This window comes from Neophocaena asiaeorientalis, unplaced genomic scaffold (genome assembly GCF_003031525.2).
Source record: "Neophocaena asiaeorientalis asiaeorientalis breed wild unplaced genomic scaffold, Neophocaena_asiaeorientalis_V1.1 scaffold92, whole genome shotgun sequence".
In the NCBI taxonomy this organism is placed as follows: domain Eukaryota; kingdom Metazoa; phylum Chordata; class Mammalia; order Artiodactyla; family Phocoenidae; genus Neophocaena; species Neophocaena asiaeorientalis.
The window spans coordinates 4,178,389-4,194,628 of NW_020174057.1; the positions used below are offsets into that span (position 1 = coordinate 4,178,389).

Sequence of the window (16,240 nt, forward strand, 5' to 3'; positions counted from 1 at the left end):
GAACAAAATTCCTAAACACCCTATTAGACTCTGCATGATTGACTCTAAACAACATCATCTTTTTCTGACACTACTCTCTTTTTCATTTTCTCTGACACATCTGAATTAGGTGTCATTTTAGAGCTTTATTCTGGTTCACACCTGTGGAAGATTTCCATTAAAGGACCCTTTCTTCACCAACCCTTGCATCCAAACACTTTGCCATATAATACTTAAATGTTCTCCCACTGCTGGTGACACATAATTTTTTGCCCTTGAGTTCAGCCACGTGACTTGCTTTGGCCTGTAGAATTAGACAAGGTACAGAGCCCAGGGTCCAAGAGGCCTTGCATGTTTCCATTTATCCTCTTGAACCTCTCCCCTCACCACAAGAGCATGCCCCGTGTAGAAATTTGGTTCCATGAAAAGGATGAGGGACATGTGGAGTGAACTACCTAGCTGAGCGCAGCCTAAATCAACTGATCCTCAATGGACACACAGATTTATAAGAAACAATACCTGGTTGTTGTTTTAAGCCACTGAGGTTTGGGGTGGTTTGTTATGTAGCAATAGCTAGCTGATATACTAACACAATACTTTGTATTTGCCTATGGCTTTGTAAATATCCTCTACCTTAGCTGACATTTAGGTCAACTAGGGTTAAAAATAAACAAAGACTGCATAGATGGATCTCATCCTTCCTACTATGAACAGCAAACTTGCTTGAGGATTGAGGTCCAGTAATAAAACAATAGCTAATTTCCTGAGGATTCCTCCATGACTTTCCAAATGAACTGAGGGCTTTCCCACCAATCCTACAAATTGGGTGGATGTAATTGGGCTTGAATCGTTCCCTTACTGCCACAGAAGCTCTTCATCCCTGAAAGAAATGGAAAATCCACTGCCACAGCTGGGGGACCAAGCTGAAAGTTCAGAGCTGGTTTCTGAAGTGACACAATCTACCTGCATTCTAGATAAAAGCACAGTCTGTCAAAGCAGGCATTTTAAAGGCCATCCTCGATTTAAACAGCACATCTTGTCCCTTTTATCCTTGTCCTCTGAATTTCTCTTTGAAAAGTTGTTGAATGTTTCTGGCCTTTACATTTTCTCTTCCTGACAAAACCTATTACTGGTGGATGTTAATTAAGCCACAGGACCAAGTCATTGACAATTCAAAATGAAAACCATGCTCACCTGTGGCTGTTATACCCTGCCCCAAAAGCCACAGCAAAAGGCTGGGCGCTTAAAGGAGACTCTTGAAATTAAGACTCTTTCACCCATAATATGAAGAGTGACTTGAGGGATGTAAAACAAACTGCCCTGATTAATACACCATCAGGTTTGCTATGTCAGAACAGAAGTAAAAGACGTAAAAGTAAACAGTCAACAGACTTCATAGCACTAGAGAAAATAAAGACACACATACCTGGACTGATGCAATTCTTCTCTCTGAAATAAATTTTAAAAATACATGTTTTAGTCGTGCTCAAACCCACCCAAAATTCCAAAGCAGACATCTTGAAGGGAGAGGTCATTAACTTTCCTAGCTAAAATGTTTTGGATTTTTTCTTTTCAGGGGGAGAACGTTAGAACATTAGAAATTTAAGTAGTTTGCTCTTTTTGCCCTTTTAAACCAGCCACGCCAGGTGGTCTTCACATAGCGTGGATCTGCAAGAGGGCCACCTTTACTATCTAACGACTGACAATCTCTAGCCTGGGTTCTTTCTTAAAGTGCCTTCAAGTATATTGAAGAAGAAAGTGAGCTCGACCTCCACGCTCCTTCCTCAAACTGCTGCACCCCTTTTACTTGACAGCCAACTGTCCTAAAAACTGTGCGTCCCCCCAGCCGTCTCCCAACACAGCACCCCACCCCACGACCGGGCAATATGGCAACCTGGGGACCTACTATGCTTTGCATCCACCAAATGAGAGGCAGGAGGCTTAGAACTGTGTTACCTGAGGCCTGGGGAGCTGTGGGGTGCGGCTGGGTGCTGGCTGGCCTCCACTCCGTGGAAGGGAGGCCTGAGGAAGCAACCCCTCGTTGAGGGGCTGAGGCACGGGACGGGCAAGCTCATCACTGGGCGCCATCTGGAGCTCAAACGAGTCGGCTGCGTTGAGTGCCCTTTCGGGGTCCGGAGGCAATCTTGAGTGGAGTCTCAGGGGCCACAGGGAGTGCGAAGACTCCTCTGTGCTTCCAAATAGCCCGCTGGAAAAGCAATGCGAGGAGCCGGAAGTCTCCTTTCAGCTGCCCCCGGGCGGGCCCTTTAAAGGCCGCCGGCTGAGGCGGCGCATGCGCAGTGCCGTGCGCAGGCCCGCGCACACTCTCGCAGCTGCGGCCCCTTAACCTTCTCAGTGTGGGCGAGGTGGAGACGCGGCCCGGGGCTTGCTGGTCAAAGTGGAGAAGTTTCCCCTGGTTCTGACAGTGCTTCTTGGACAGGCTTTCCAGGGGGGGTCGAGGAGAGGGCCCGCAGTCTGGGCGCTGCACCTCTGGGAAGGATGGTTGCGTCTTCTCCACACCACTAAGAGGCCCGGTTGCTGGAAGCTTCCAGGGGACGCCGTCAGAGTTGCTGTTCTCCCGACCACACTGAGGTTGTTCCAGTTCCGCCTTCAGGTGCCTCTCTTCCTCGGGTGTGTCTTCGTCCTTTTCCAGAGGATAACTGCAAGCAGGTGGCTGCATCTTTAATGAGGAAGAGCAGAGTGCGGAATCTGTTGCAAACAAGGAGACGGAGGTGAGAAAAAAGGTGTCTGAAATTTCACATAAAAACTTATAATTCACCAGAGCAGATAGGGAATGCCCAGTTAACATTAGTATCTGTTATGTTTTGTAGATAATTAACATAAGTGAGTCCAGTTTTCCCGACTAAATTGTTTACGTATTGAAATTTGTTTATGTTACCGAATTAAGTCGTTTGGACCTTGCTTTGTGCCTCGATGGGGGAGAGTTCTTTTTTCCATTGGGGTTCGAGTAGGTGAATACGAACCCCAAGCAGAGATGGACACAGTACAAGCTTTACTTAGTGGCCGAAGAATGGAGAAGCGGGAACCGCGTTTGCAGACCAACCTCTCGCCCACGTGGCAAGGGTGATTTAAAGAGTAAAGACAAGGGAGGAGGAGTGAGGCTAATTTATGGGGAGGCTTATGCGTTAGTCTACCAGGAAGGGGCAGGGCTTTTTCCGAGGGAGTGGGGTGCCACACCCTTTTTATCCTTTTATCGTCCTTAATGTCTGGTCCTGGCTGCCGGTAGGTGTGTCACATAATATGTTAATATAGTAAAATCAATGTATAATGAGACTTAGGATCTGTTGGGCGTCAGATTCATGCCATCTTAGTCCCAGCTGGTTTCATCTGTTTTCTCTGTTCGTAGCTTTCTTATCTCTGGACCCTTTAACTTAAAGATTTGTGTTCACTCCTGCTAATGGTGGGGTGGGGGGCATTTGGCAGGTTTTGAGCAAGGACACTCCTGCTAACTGTGGAGGTTGATGGGTTCTGATTAAAGACCTGGAACAGCTCTGGCAACATTTACCGGTTACTTAATATCCCTTCCAGTTCAAACAAAAAAGCTTTTAAAAACCTTGGTGATCTAAGAGATTTCTTGGAAGCCATAAAGCTCATCACCGTTTGATTATTCCATTTTAAGAGAATCAAATATACATTCAATTTCCCTTACGTTCTGCATTTATATATGTATGACTATGTGTATATGTGCTTTGGAGTATTCCAGGGATATAAGGATGAGAGAACAAGAAAAATGAGAACCCCTTCCCTCAAGGTTTACATTACAGAATGAGACATAATTTCAAAGATAGTGATGCAAAGTATTTGGCAAGAGGCATTTTAGATTTTCTCCATCCCCGTGTTCTGGAAAAATAACTCACTAGTTTGGAAAGAAAAACTGCGATGTCACACAGATGATCTGCTTCTTGTGATTAGAGGTGCTTTCTGTGATTCACTAATGCAGAATTACCTCCCAATTAAGCTCTTCTCATGTTCAAGCAAATCTGATTCTACCATGGTATAAATATGTTCATGGTGACATGGAAATGACTTACTGCTATTCCGTTATTTTGTAGTTTTCCATTTGAAGAAAGTAGTTGCCTGTGAGGAAGCATCAGTCCTTACCCATCCTATCAACTATTGCATAAGAGGCAACTCCTGATTATTTACAGGTCTGGTGTGGGACTGTGGAGCAAATAATAACCGTTTTGCCTTGCCATGGGCAACGTAGGAGGTGGTTTCAGGCTGCACGTGGCTTGTTGGTGGATGGAACATCAGTAGTTGACCACATATTCTGAGATCTCCAATAATAACTGCAGCAAGTCTATAATTCTTTTTTTTGGCCGTGCTGTGCAGCTTGCGGGATCTCAGTTCCCCGACCAGGGTTTGAACCCAGGTCACAACAGTGAAAGCCCAGAGTCCTAACCACTAGACCACCAGGGAACTCCCAGCAAGTCTATAATTCTAAAGCAATCTGTAACCCTTCAGGAATGGACACATTTGGATTGCCCAATTTTAAGGATAGCTAATAATTTACTCTTTTAGTGCTGTATAATTTTAATTTCACTGACAACACCTTTTAGAACTTTTTCTACTGTGTATCATTTACATCCTCAATTTGATAATAGAGAATACTGACCACCGGAAAATTCTTGATGACCTGTCCTCCTATGTTGTGACTCATGAGACTAGATGACATACAGTATTATGACTGTTTATTGTAGTTCCATGCAGACTAATTGTTATAGGTTTTTAATAGCATATGATTATTTACCCCATACGAAATAGCCTCACACTGATGTACTCCCTAGTTTTTAGTCATTACTTCTCCTTATAGTTTTGTACTTGCCTATGGCAGATACTTTATTTCCTTTAATTTGTTTCTTCTAATATGTTTCAGGGGTAGAAGTCCAATAACCCTGTGTCAAGAGAATTAATAGACTCTTAGATTTATTCTTATCAGTAAAGGGGAAGAGCCCAACATCATGATATTGTCATGACAATTCTGTGAGATTGATTTGAGGGACTCTGTGTTCTCTTATGTTTACACCCTGGCTCTCATCTGGTTTAAAGCCAAGTGAAACTACAAGGTACTGGATTTTAGATTGAAGAGTTGTTTAAGAAACTACTTAGATACCAACTAAAGTCAGTTCGACTCTTACTACAAAAGAAATCTGAGATTCTTAATGCTGGGTTTGCTTTAATATTTTGAGCCGAGGACTCAAATGTTACAGGACTTCACATATAGAACAAAAATGTATGAGGTACCCTTATTTTGGGGGTGAGGAGAGACAGTAATACCTGCTAGGAAACTTACATTTTAGTTAAGGTGAGGTTGAACTGGTTTTGATTTTAGATTGGTAATTTCTGGCTGACACCAGCTTCACAGGAGAAGAATGAAAAGACCCATTTTGACCACTGATGAAAACAGGTGTATTAGGTCTCTCTTTTCAGGTCCTTTACTGGAGGGCCAGTTCCTCATTCTCCCAACAAACAAATGCCTGAGCTGAGGACTGGAGTTACAGGTACTTCCAACACACATACACACCCAGGGGACTTTATTCCGTTCCCCTTCATAGCATTGTCCAAGTTCTAGGCAGCAGCATGGTTAAAGGAGTTCAGTATGTTTACACAGGCACTTGTATAATAGTTCTATCAGAATTCTTAGTCCTTGGGTTTCCCCTCTGTTTTTGTGCCTTCTTTCTCCTCCTTAGAGGGGTTAGGACACTGCTTCAGATTTCCTTTCTAGTTGTCCTGACATAGGGTGTGGCAGTCTGTAGGTGGTTATTATACCCAATGGGACTTAAGGGTCATTAAGTATTGTTTACTGGCCAGTGTCTCATATATTGGAACCAAGGCAGTAGTAACTGCTGACATGACCCACGGCAGAACTGGAGAAACTTTAACTACAGCGGAGCCCTGGGAGGTCTTTTGCTGAGATGGGGAGCCCAAGCTCTAGAGTTAACCATCTGCTTGCTCTCTTTGCCTCACCAGCTAGCCCTGTGACCTGGGATAATCCACTCCCCCTCTGTCAGCCTCCAGGCCACACTTATGAAAGGATATTAAAGTCCCTCCCTCACAAGCTCTTTGCAGGGATAATGGCTGAGGCTCCTGGGAGGCCCTCCCTAAATGATTATCCCTGTGGATCTCGTAGGAAGCCAAAAGTTAACAGAAGAGTTCAGGCTAACTCTTCTCCTTTATGTTCTCTAAAAGACTAAATCAATAAATGCTCATTATAAAGTAAATCCACCAGGCTTTGACCTCCCAAGCTTTAAGAAGCCAGCAGCCACCACCCACGCTGTTAGGGGAAGCAATCTCAGTGTACTCGAAATTAAACCACACACATTAATGATTCACCCATTCTACTTAGACCTGACCGAGACCAGCAAGACAGGACCAAGAGAAGCTGGTAGCAACAGGGTCTGACCAAATGAAAAGTGCAAGAGGGAAACCCAGATAGCAGCTGAACGGCCTCTAATACCTGCAAGATGGTCTGCTTCTGAAGGTGACATTGTCCAGGTGGATCCTGACAAGGGAATCAGCAGAACCACACAGCGAGCTGCCAGGCAAGCGTTCGGAAGAACAAGTTCCACATCTGTAACAATAAACCCTCCTGGCCGAGCACAGGCACACTTGATGGGAGCTGAAATGAGGAACTGGCCTCTCCCCTCCTTAGAGACTTTTCTAATTATTTGTTTATGAAAAAGCCTAAGGGGAAACAAGTTCAGAATCTAAGACCGCCTAAGAAAAAGGTGATTTTTTTGCTACTGAACAGTGACTGATCCAATACAGAAATGAGGCAGATGTGGCTTTTTACTTCCCCTTCAGGTGCTCAGTGATTATCACTGATAGTTCAGTGAGACAGCTCTAGGTTTCTTATCCGTTTATTTTCTCCGAAGTTCTGAGAAGTCATTCCTTTCAGCCTTACTTTGCTTACATCCTAAAACATTTCATTTGGATCTATTTACTTAGTGGAATGCTTTGATAAGCATTGATTTACAAAAACAAATTCAAATGAATTATAATTCAGTCTAATTTACTGAAGTTGTCATTGTTTAGAATCATTATAGATACTTACTGTGAAGGTTTTTTTAGGTCAGTGGTTCTCAAAGTGGGGTCCCTGGGTCAAAAGCATCAGCACCACTTGCGAACTTGTTTGAAAGGTGAATTCTTGCCCATTCCCACCTCCTGCATCAGAATCTCTGGGGGTGGGGCCCACAGTCTATGTTTTAACAAGCCTCCCTGATTCTTACACGTGTTAAAAATTTGAGAGCTGCTGCCTTAGGGGGAAAAAAAGTCTAATTTGTAGATGTTGGCTTTGTGATAACCCTTGCATTTTCTTTAATCCTCTCATGTTGGTCTTATTAGAACATCATTTACTTAGAACTTTGAAAAATGACTCGACCTTCTCCCTTTACCGCCATTGTCACTCACTGCCAAACCCAAAACGCAGTGTCAGGGCATTTCTCTATTTTGCCAGCATGGAGCCAGCATAAAATAGTCTGAGCTCCTGCCAAAGCTGTCTAGAAATGAATTGTTTCACTTTAGGAAGAAAGAAAAATGAATAAAGTATTTTAGCTTTTGGTTTGTGTAAACGAAGGTCGTACTTCATCTGCAAGTCCCCTCACGCACATGAGATTGTAAAACTGTCTCTCCTGGGGGATAATGATAATGGGATATTTGACACCCATCCCAAAATTTCCAACCTCTGGTTGTATCTTAAATAAGAAAATTAAGAGTGTACAGAAAGGTCACAAAGGATTATCAGGAAAAAAAATAGTGCAACCTCTAAAGAGTAAAAGGGACAGGGAAGCATTGGATGGGGAAGGGATACCATGATGGAAAGGCGATGCTGGGGGTCAGCTTCTCCTTCAGGACCTAGGGCAACTCCTTGAAACAAAGGTGGCCCTTTATCTCTAAGTGTGACACACAGATGTTCTCTCCAGTACTTCGGAGGGGGCAGCTTTTCTTATGTTTTTGCCTCCTCCTTACTTGGTCGTGGTAAGTCTTCATTGGGGAGAAAACCACTTGGGATGTGCCCCTTACAAAGTCTAAAGCCTGGCAAGCTCTTTTTGTGTCATGAATACCTAGATCTGAGGCTGTAAGCTGTGGAATTCTGACTGGTCTTCCAGCTTTTTTTTTTAATTAATTTTTTAAAATTGGAGTAGAGTTGATTTACAATATTGTGTTAGTTTCTGCTGCACAGCAAAGTAAGTCAGTTATACATATACATATATTCACTCTTTTTTAGATTCTATTCCCATATAGGTCATTACAGAGTATTGAATAGAGTTCCCTGTGGTATACAGTAGGTTCTTCTTAGTTATCTATTTTATAAATAGTAGTGTGTATATGTCAATCCCAATCTGCCAGTTTATCCCTCCCCCACCTTGCCCCCTTGGTAACCATAAGTTTGTTTTCTATGTCTGTGTGGCCTTCCAGCTTAAAAAAAAATCTGACATTAAAAATTAGGAGATTTTAGAGAAAATTTTGGATTGCAAGGATTTTAGAAAAATTAACCATTCTGGCAACACTACATTCATATTCCCACAATTCCATATCTATATAAAAGGACTAGATTTGAGGACAGGCTCCCTGTTTCAGGTAGGACAAACAGTGACCAGTTCACCATACTCTCTGCTTCTCCCAGTTTTCCTGACACAGGCTGATGCTGTCTCTCATTTGTCTTTGTGCTTGTAAAGTTTTATTTCTTGTAACAGAACCACAAAGAATGGCCCCAAAGCAGAAACAACCCCAGTGTCCATTTCAGTAGAATGTCCATCATCAACAAATACATTGATATATTAAACTCTGAAAGTGAAAGAACAATTTCTCTAGTCCCAAACGTGATGTTCAGTGAAAGAAGCCAGACTGGGTATGTTTCTATTTATAAGAACGACAAGAATGGGCCAAGTTAATCTGTAGTATTAAAAGTTAGAATTGGAATTTTTATCTTTGGGCAATGGCAGTGACTGTGAGTCAAGAGTGTGACTTCTGGGATGGCTTATATGTTCAATCTCCTGACCTGTGTGCTGGCACTTGGGTGTGTTGTCTTTGTGCCATTCACTGGGTGCAGTTTTCTGTTTACATATGCTTTGCTTGAATAAAAATAAGAGTGTGCCTGTGCAAACAGATTATATCCTGGTTTGCTTACTTGTTTACATGACTTGCTGGCCAATACATGTCTTCGAATTGAAAAATTTCTAAAAAAAAATTGTTTTCCTAGTGTTTGAAAAGAGGTGTGATTTTTACTTGAGCTATTTTTTAGGTTTTAGGGTTATAAAAGTCCAGTGCAACCATGTTTAAAATGATTAATTTCAATGCCTCCAGATACATCTCAGTATCTTTGAGTTGTTTATTCAAGAAAGTTTTCTGGGCAGTACATATTCTGAACCATTTCATATCTGCTGTAGCATATGAATGCTGGCTATAGAATTCTTGCGCCACAATATTTTCTTCTAAAAGTTTGTAGACATTTTTATAAGATTTTCAGTCAGCGGTATTTGAGATAGGAAGCCAATAGAATATTTGCTCTTTAGTGGGTACTTTAAACTTTAAAGATTTTTCCTTGTGATGTTGTACATATTGTTTATTCAATTTGTTTCTATATTTTTTCTTTTAAAATTTGATTTTTTAATACTTGAAGTTAGAAATGTTTAATCAGCATAGGTCAAAGTGGGTTCAGTTTTGCCTAGGATCTGGTGTGTACTCTCAGTTACTTAAAATACTTTTCCCAAATAAGCATTTTTTTCTGTTATTTGACAATTCTCTCTCTTTTGGTAGTTCTCTTTCTTTAGGGGACATCTGCTATTATCTCATCTTCTCTCTACATTATTTTCATTGCTTTTACCTTCTCCCTTGTAGTTGGGGATAATTTCTTGACATCATTTACTATTTTGCTTGTTCCATTTTCTGTGGAGTGCAAACTGCATTTAACTGCTTCTATAATGACTTTAACATCCATTTTACTTTTAAGATAAAGAAGACTATTCCACTGCAATTCTTTTTTATTGTAAATGTTTCCTTTTTCATGATGACAGACTCTAGGTTCTTGAATCATGTTGAAATATGAATTATTTAGTGTGTCATAAACTGAGGTATATGAGACACTCAACTATACACTTGTGGTCTAAAAATTAAAGTAAAAAAAAATCCTGAATCAGATAATTTGTAATTTTTCTATTTTTTGAAATAACTCTATTTTGAAGAAAGGTAGCTCTACTTAGTCATCTTAGAATCTTTTACATTATTCTTATGATGTATAGACTGTTTTACTGAGTTCTGTAGTTATTGTCTTTGCTATTCTTGTAGAGGGATATATTTACTTGCTTGGTGTCCAAGAAAGCATTGGACTGGGTTCCGATAATGTGTGGGTTTATGACAAGATATCTCAAGTAGAATTTGTTTGAAAGAAGAAATGAGAAAAATACAATTAAATCATCAGATTGCTTGCTCAGTGATTTTTAAGACGAAAAGGCATGGAGAAGTATCTAGAGCCACAGCTGCAGTCACAACCAGCTCTTTGTGCCATTGCACAAATGCAGGGCAGAGCAGCTCCCCATCGTGCTCAGTCTTCTGCTTGCTGAGACTTTTGTTTATTTTTTGTTGTTGTTTTGTGGTACGCAGGCCTTTCACTGTTGTGGCCTCTCCTGTTGCGGAGCACAGGCTCCGGATGCGCAGGCTCAGTGGCCATGGCTCACGGGCCCAGCCGCTCCGTGGCATGTGGGATCCTCCCAGACCAGGGCACGAACCCGTGTCTCCTGCATCGGCAGGCAGACCCTCAACCACTGCACCACCAGGGAAGCCCTGCTGAGACATTTTGCAAGAACGAAGTCTGAGGCCTTCCAACACAGAAGCTGTTATCTGTTGGCTGAGGTGAGAGGATCCTAAGGGCTGGGCTTACCAGTGAGTTCTCGACGCCCTCTTTTCTGAGTCTTAGGATAGCACCAAACTCACCTCTTTAGGTTGGGGTTTCAGTAAACATTTGTCAGTAGCCTCCCTGGATCCATGACCTCTTCCCCTTTCCAAAGAGTTGTGACTTCCATTTAGGTTTTATGTGTTTCCATCATGATCTTCCATGCCCAGCTTGAAGGGTGGAACACATGGCTTCCAACCCCCTGGCTGCAAGGATTGTTTAGAAGATGGCATGTAAGCTAAGCCAGTCCAATCAATGTGCCTCTCAGGAATTTTGCTGAGAGTACAGGGACAAAGACTCTCTTTCCTGATGGATGTGGACGTGGCACTGGAAATGTTGGCAGCTGTCTTGAGACCATAGGGGTGAAGGAGCCAGTCTTAGGATATATCTGACACCAAGACTGGGAGAGTGGAATTAGAAAACAAAACAAAACAAAACTGGGCTTTAGTGACATCAGTGAGTAGCTGAAATAGTCCTCATTGGACTCCAGAAAGACATTCTTCTGCGTTTATCTTTTCCCAAGTCATTAAGTTTCCTTTATTGTTAAGCCACTTTGAGTCATGCTTTCTGTACTTGCATACAAATGGATCCTCAGTAGTATAGTGGTGTCATTGGGGGTCTATTAGTTCTTCTCCCTACCATCTAGAAACATTGTTCTCAGGAAGAGGGCAGCCTTCATCATCTTTCTTTGATCCAGGACCTCTTAGACTATATCTGGAGAATAAATTCCTGTAGATTTCTGATATGTAGGTGGCACCAGTCCTTGATTTCCAGTGGTTATGCAGATGTTTTCCAATATGATTATTTTGTTGGTCACTGTATTAGTTTTTCATTACTGCATAATGAATTACCATAAATTTAGCGGCTCAAAACAATGGACACTGATTATCTCAAGTAACTGGATTAGGAGACTGGGCACAGCTTATCTGAATCTTCTGCTCACTGTCTCACAAAGCTACAGTCAAGGTGTTGGCTGAGCTGCATTCCTTTCCGGAGTTCAGGGTCTTCTTCAAATTTCATGTGGTTGGAAGAATTCATTTCCCTGTGGTTGAAGGACTGAGGCTCTAGGTCCTAGGGCCCACCTACTTTTCCCTGACACATGCTTCTTACCATAGGCAGTTTGCTTTCAAGGCTAGCAGGACAGCCTTTCCATCTAGTCTGGTAAGATGGAGTCTTGTAGATGTATTGTAGCATAATCACAGGAGTGACATTCCATCACCTTTGCCATATTCTACAGGTTAGAAGCAAATCACAAGTCCCATCTACACTATCAGGGAGGGGGTTACTCATTGTGACTTGGGGGTCATATTAGGCTGTGTCCACCACAGTCATTTCAATAGTAGTTTAGTTTTTTTGGATTGGGTTGTGGCTAAGATATGTACCCAACCTTTCGCACCGTATCTTTTAGTCTTTGACATCAGTTTGGCCTGAAGAATGGTTTTAGTGTTTCTGAGAGAGAGAGAGGCCAGTGTGGAAAAGTGGAAATAAACCAAGCAACTGATCATCATAGAAACCCAGAAGGAAGGCACAGCTAAGGTTTCACAATTCCTTAGGCTGCCCTGGCTCTGTGGCAGCCCATCTGTGTTTGCCAAGACCCAACAGAGGCACTGTGGAATGTATTTCTTCAGTTTAATTTTAGCATGGGCTGCTTTGAATTTTACTCTGATATTCGACAGGGGCTCACAGTAATGCTCAGACTTACCTGAATGAATTTGTTCTCATGTTGACTAAACCAGCAAGTCGCCTACCTTGGAAAGTATGGAGATGAGATTTAGGTGTGAAATTCATTTCTGAATAGTGCTGAAGTTCTAAGCTGCTGCTGATTTCCCCAGCATGTTTCATCCAGTTAAACTCAACCAGTTTTTAGTGATGATATTTTTCAAGTGACTGAGTTTGCCTCCCTTGTCAGAATTCTAGCTGTGAAGAAGTTAATGACTACAATAACAAGCTTGGAAATGAGTTTTAAAAGCCCAGTGGGGTGGCGGGGAAGGGGGGGAAGCAAGCCTGTGGATTTTAATTTTAACTGTAGTAAAGCTAGAACAGATAATTTGGATGAAAATTTTTCTGCTTCTCATTCTTCTCTGTGAGTTATGACCCATTGTAAGACTTCATCCACTTCCCTGTGATCTCTGTTCTCAAGTCATAATTCTAGCATGATTATGTCAAAATTATCTCCACAGTAGCCAATTGTGGTGTTACAGAGAGTTAAGACTTCAGGTGGTGAATAAGCAGAAGCAGCAGGAGCCCTAGAAACAGAGAAGCATAAACCTTCTGCTCTTCTGAAAAATGTTCCTGAGGACAGTAGAAAACATGGTTTGTTACATAAGCCAGAATTATTTCTAAATGGAAGGAAGATGGATCTAATTTTCTCAAATGACATTTGTGAAATTGTTCTCAAGCAAAGGAACTCTGTGAGATGGGTCATATTACTGTCACATTATATATGGATGTAAAGCTTTTTCAAAATGAAATATATGCTACTTCCTGTACCACCTATTATATAAAGAGGTTCTTTTTTTTTTAAAGGTTAGACTTTACTTTATTGCCCAGATTCTATTTTTATCTCCCAGGAATTTTTAATGGGCTTTGCCGGTGACAAACCCCTCCTCTGCCTTTTGTCCCGTTCCTCAGAGTCATCTTTAAACTTTTATGACCAAAAAAGCACTTTACCTGATTTTATTGTCTTTGCATGCAGAAATACTTCTCAGGTATATTGTCCACGGGACTATGTAACCTGGAATTCATGTGTGTGTGGAATAGCCTAGTGAGTGCATTTATTGGGGAATAATCAGTGCACAAGGCTGATTATATCATATTAGAAAGTTAAATAGTCACTCCCAATTAATCGGTTTTATTTCTCTGTCAGAGGTTGCTGTATTCGGTGGCTATGCATTTTGTTTAACCCTAGGAGTGCCCTTTGTGGGTGATTAAAGACTCAGCATCTCACAGGGTCAAACAAATTAACTCAGGAAAGGTTTCAGGGGCCCATAGGGCCTGATTGAAAACAAATCAGTGCTTTCTATTCTTATTTTCTGCTTTTCATAGATAAGGAGAATTTTAAAAATATGTAGAGTATACTTTAATACTGTTTGTGACAGAGATTCTCCTGCTTTCTTTCCGGGCAAGATGGGGAAGTGTGGGCTAAATTGGAGTTCAGGTAGGTTAATGGGGATCAGTTGTACCCCAAAAGGGCTCATGTGGATGACAGGCTATAGTGGGGGGCCACAAGTTCCTGCTTTTGGTCTGTGTTGATCAACGTTTTTATCAATGTTTGTATGATGGAATAGAAGTCCTGTTTATCACATTTGCGGATGCCACAGTGATAGATAGTGTGGCCAGTAGAATAGACAAATGAATCAAAATTACACAAGACAACCCATTCGCTGATGAGAGTGATGAAAGAAATCCAAGAAGATGGTATATGACTGGGATATACACTGAAAGTGATTTAAGTTTTTCTTTAATTTTAGATATGAAAAATGTTTAAAAATCATACAAAAAAGAAAAAAGTTTCTCATGTGCTCACTTTCTAAATGCTGATATTTTGGCTGTTTTCTTATAGACATTTTAAAGTGTGTATACATGCTCATAGATATATTTAGATTTATATATTTTGGATGCACATAATTAATATAGAAATATGTTGCCCTGTGGGAAGATATTACAGGTAAAGTTAAGTCTTGCTGTGGTCTGATGTGCCCCCTGCCCCCCTTTCCTATGTTGAATCCTAGCTTCCAGTGGTGATGGTATTAGGAGGTGAGGCCTTTGGGAAGGTGACTAGGTCATGACCAAGAGTCACCTCATTAGAAGAAATGACACTCTTGTCACTCAGGAAATTCCAAGAGATTTAGGAGTTCTGTGTCAGGAACTGGGGTCAAAGACCAAATATTAGAACAAAAGATGCTCTGAGCACCCCTGGTGCTTAGGAAATTATGAGTTTTAGGAGTTCTGTGTCAGGAACTGGGGGCAGATATGTCTCTGTCTCTATTTCTGTATCTAGATATTGTTATTTCACAAGTTTACCTGCCACTTTGCATATTTTAATGTAATCATGCCTCTATTGATATCACTGTCTCCCAATTTGTAGCAGGACATTACCAGATGAGAGTGATTTTCTTCTCTTCCTCCTCCTGGTGGTTGGATCTTTTTTCCTTTGGCTGGTGTGGGGCTGATTTTCCTTCTGCCTTCCCCTCAACACAGAACGAAACTTGGTCAGTCCAAAAACTTTTATCACCCTGGCTGCATGTGATTGGTTAGGAGTTGACAGCTGTTACAGTCCAGGTCAATCAAGACTTTTGCTGTAGTTCAAAGAAGCAGGTGCTCCCTGCTCTTCACTCACATGCCTTGAAGATGATGTCAGCTGGGATTTCCTCATGACCATATTTGCTTTCATGTGAGAGACCTTCCCCAAGTCAAGTCGCTCAAGGAAAATAAAACTTATGGATCCCTGAAGCCAGTTTTAATCCCTTACATTTAATCCCTTACATTTCCCAGCTAGGTAATATATTCTCCCTTTTAAAACCAGTGTTAGCTGGGTTTCTATCACAGGTAACCAAAAGAGTCCCAATTGATACAGAAGTAAGGTATAGTCAAGAGAAACAGATTTAACTTGTATAAATTTAGCTGAGGGCATATGAGAACTATCTTCCTGTGCTTAAAGAATTGTTGTGAGGAATTTATAGTAGTAGACTTATTATAAATGACTTCATCCCAGAATTAGATTGTGATTTAGACACAAATTTTAGCCCTAAATAAATAAAAACTTGTAACAGGGCTCTCCAAAAAAAATGACGGACTGCTTTTTAGGTATTCAAAAGGCCAGGTCCTAGAGCAGTAACAATAACAAGAAACTTACATACAAAGGATACCTGTGGGTGTGACTCATCTCCTGGTCCTCAGGTTCTTAAGACGAGTGGTAATAGCACAGAGGAAGTCCCCATTGGAAGATCAGGGCCTCCAGATTGGGGCACAGACAAAAGATGGCGACCCCAGTGTGTTGATGTCACTAAGAAGGGAAAGAGTAGTCAGGAGAAGGAGCTGAGCTAAGGTGACTGGGGAGCTGCTGATGCACTGCAATGGGGCTTATTTATTCTAAGAATACAAGGTTTTTTTAACATTAATAATTAATATATTTCATGAAATTAACAACATTAACAAAGGAGAAGAATCAGGAAATTCTGTGATCATCTGTTGCCAGTATTGCTTTATTCCATTTTCTCTCTCTCTCTCACCCATCCTTCTCAGACTCCAATTATGTATGTTTTGATTATGTCCCACATGTCTGTTATATACTGTTATTTCCATCTCCCCCCCCTCTTTTTTTAACTTTAGGGCTTCATTTTGGATTTTTTT

At 41.4% G+C, this 16,240-nt stretch overlaps 1 protein-coding gene across 1 annotated transcript; it reads right to left on the reverse strand.

Moving 5' to 3' along the window:
* Window positions 1-1,362: 1,362 nt before the first annotated feature.
* Window positions 1,363-7,397, reverse strand: LOC112405819 (uncharacterized protein C12orf74). Its single transcript, XM_024754379.1, is given in 4 exon segments — window positions 1,363-1,428; window positions 1,936-2,214; window positions 2,276-2,656; window positions 7,392-7,397. Coding segments are annotated over 4 exon segments (732 nt in total).
* Window positions 7,398-16,240: the final 8,843 nt, after the last annotated feature.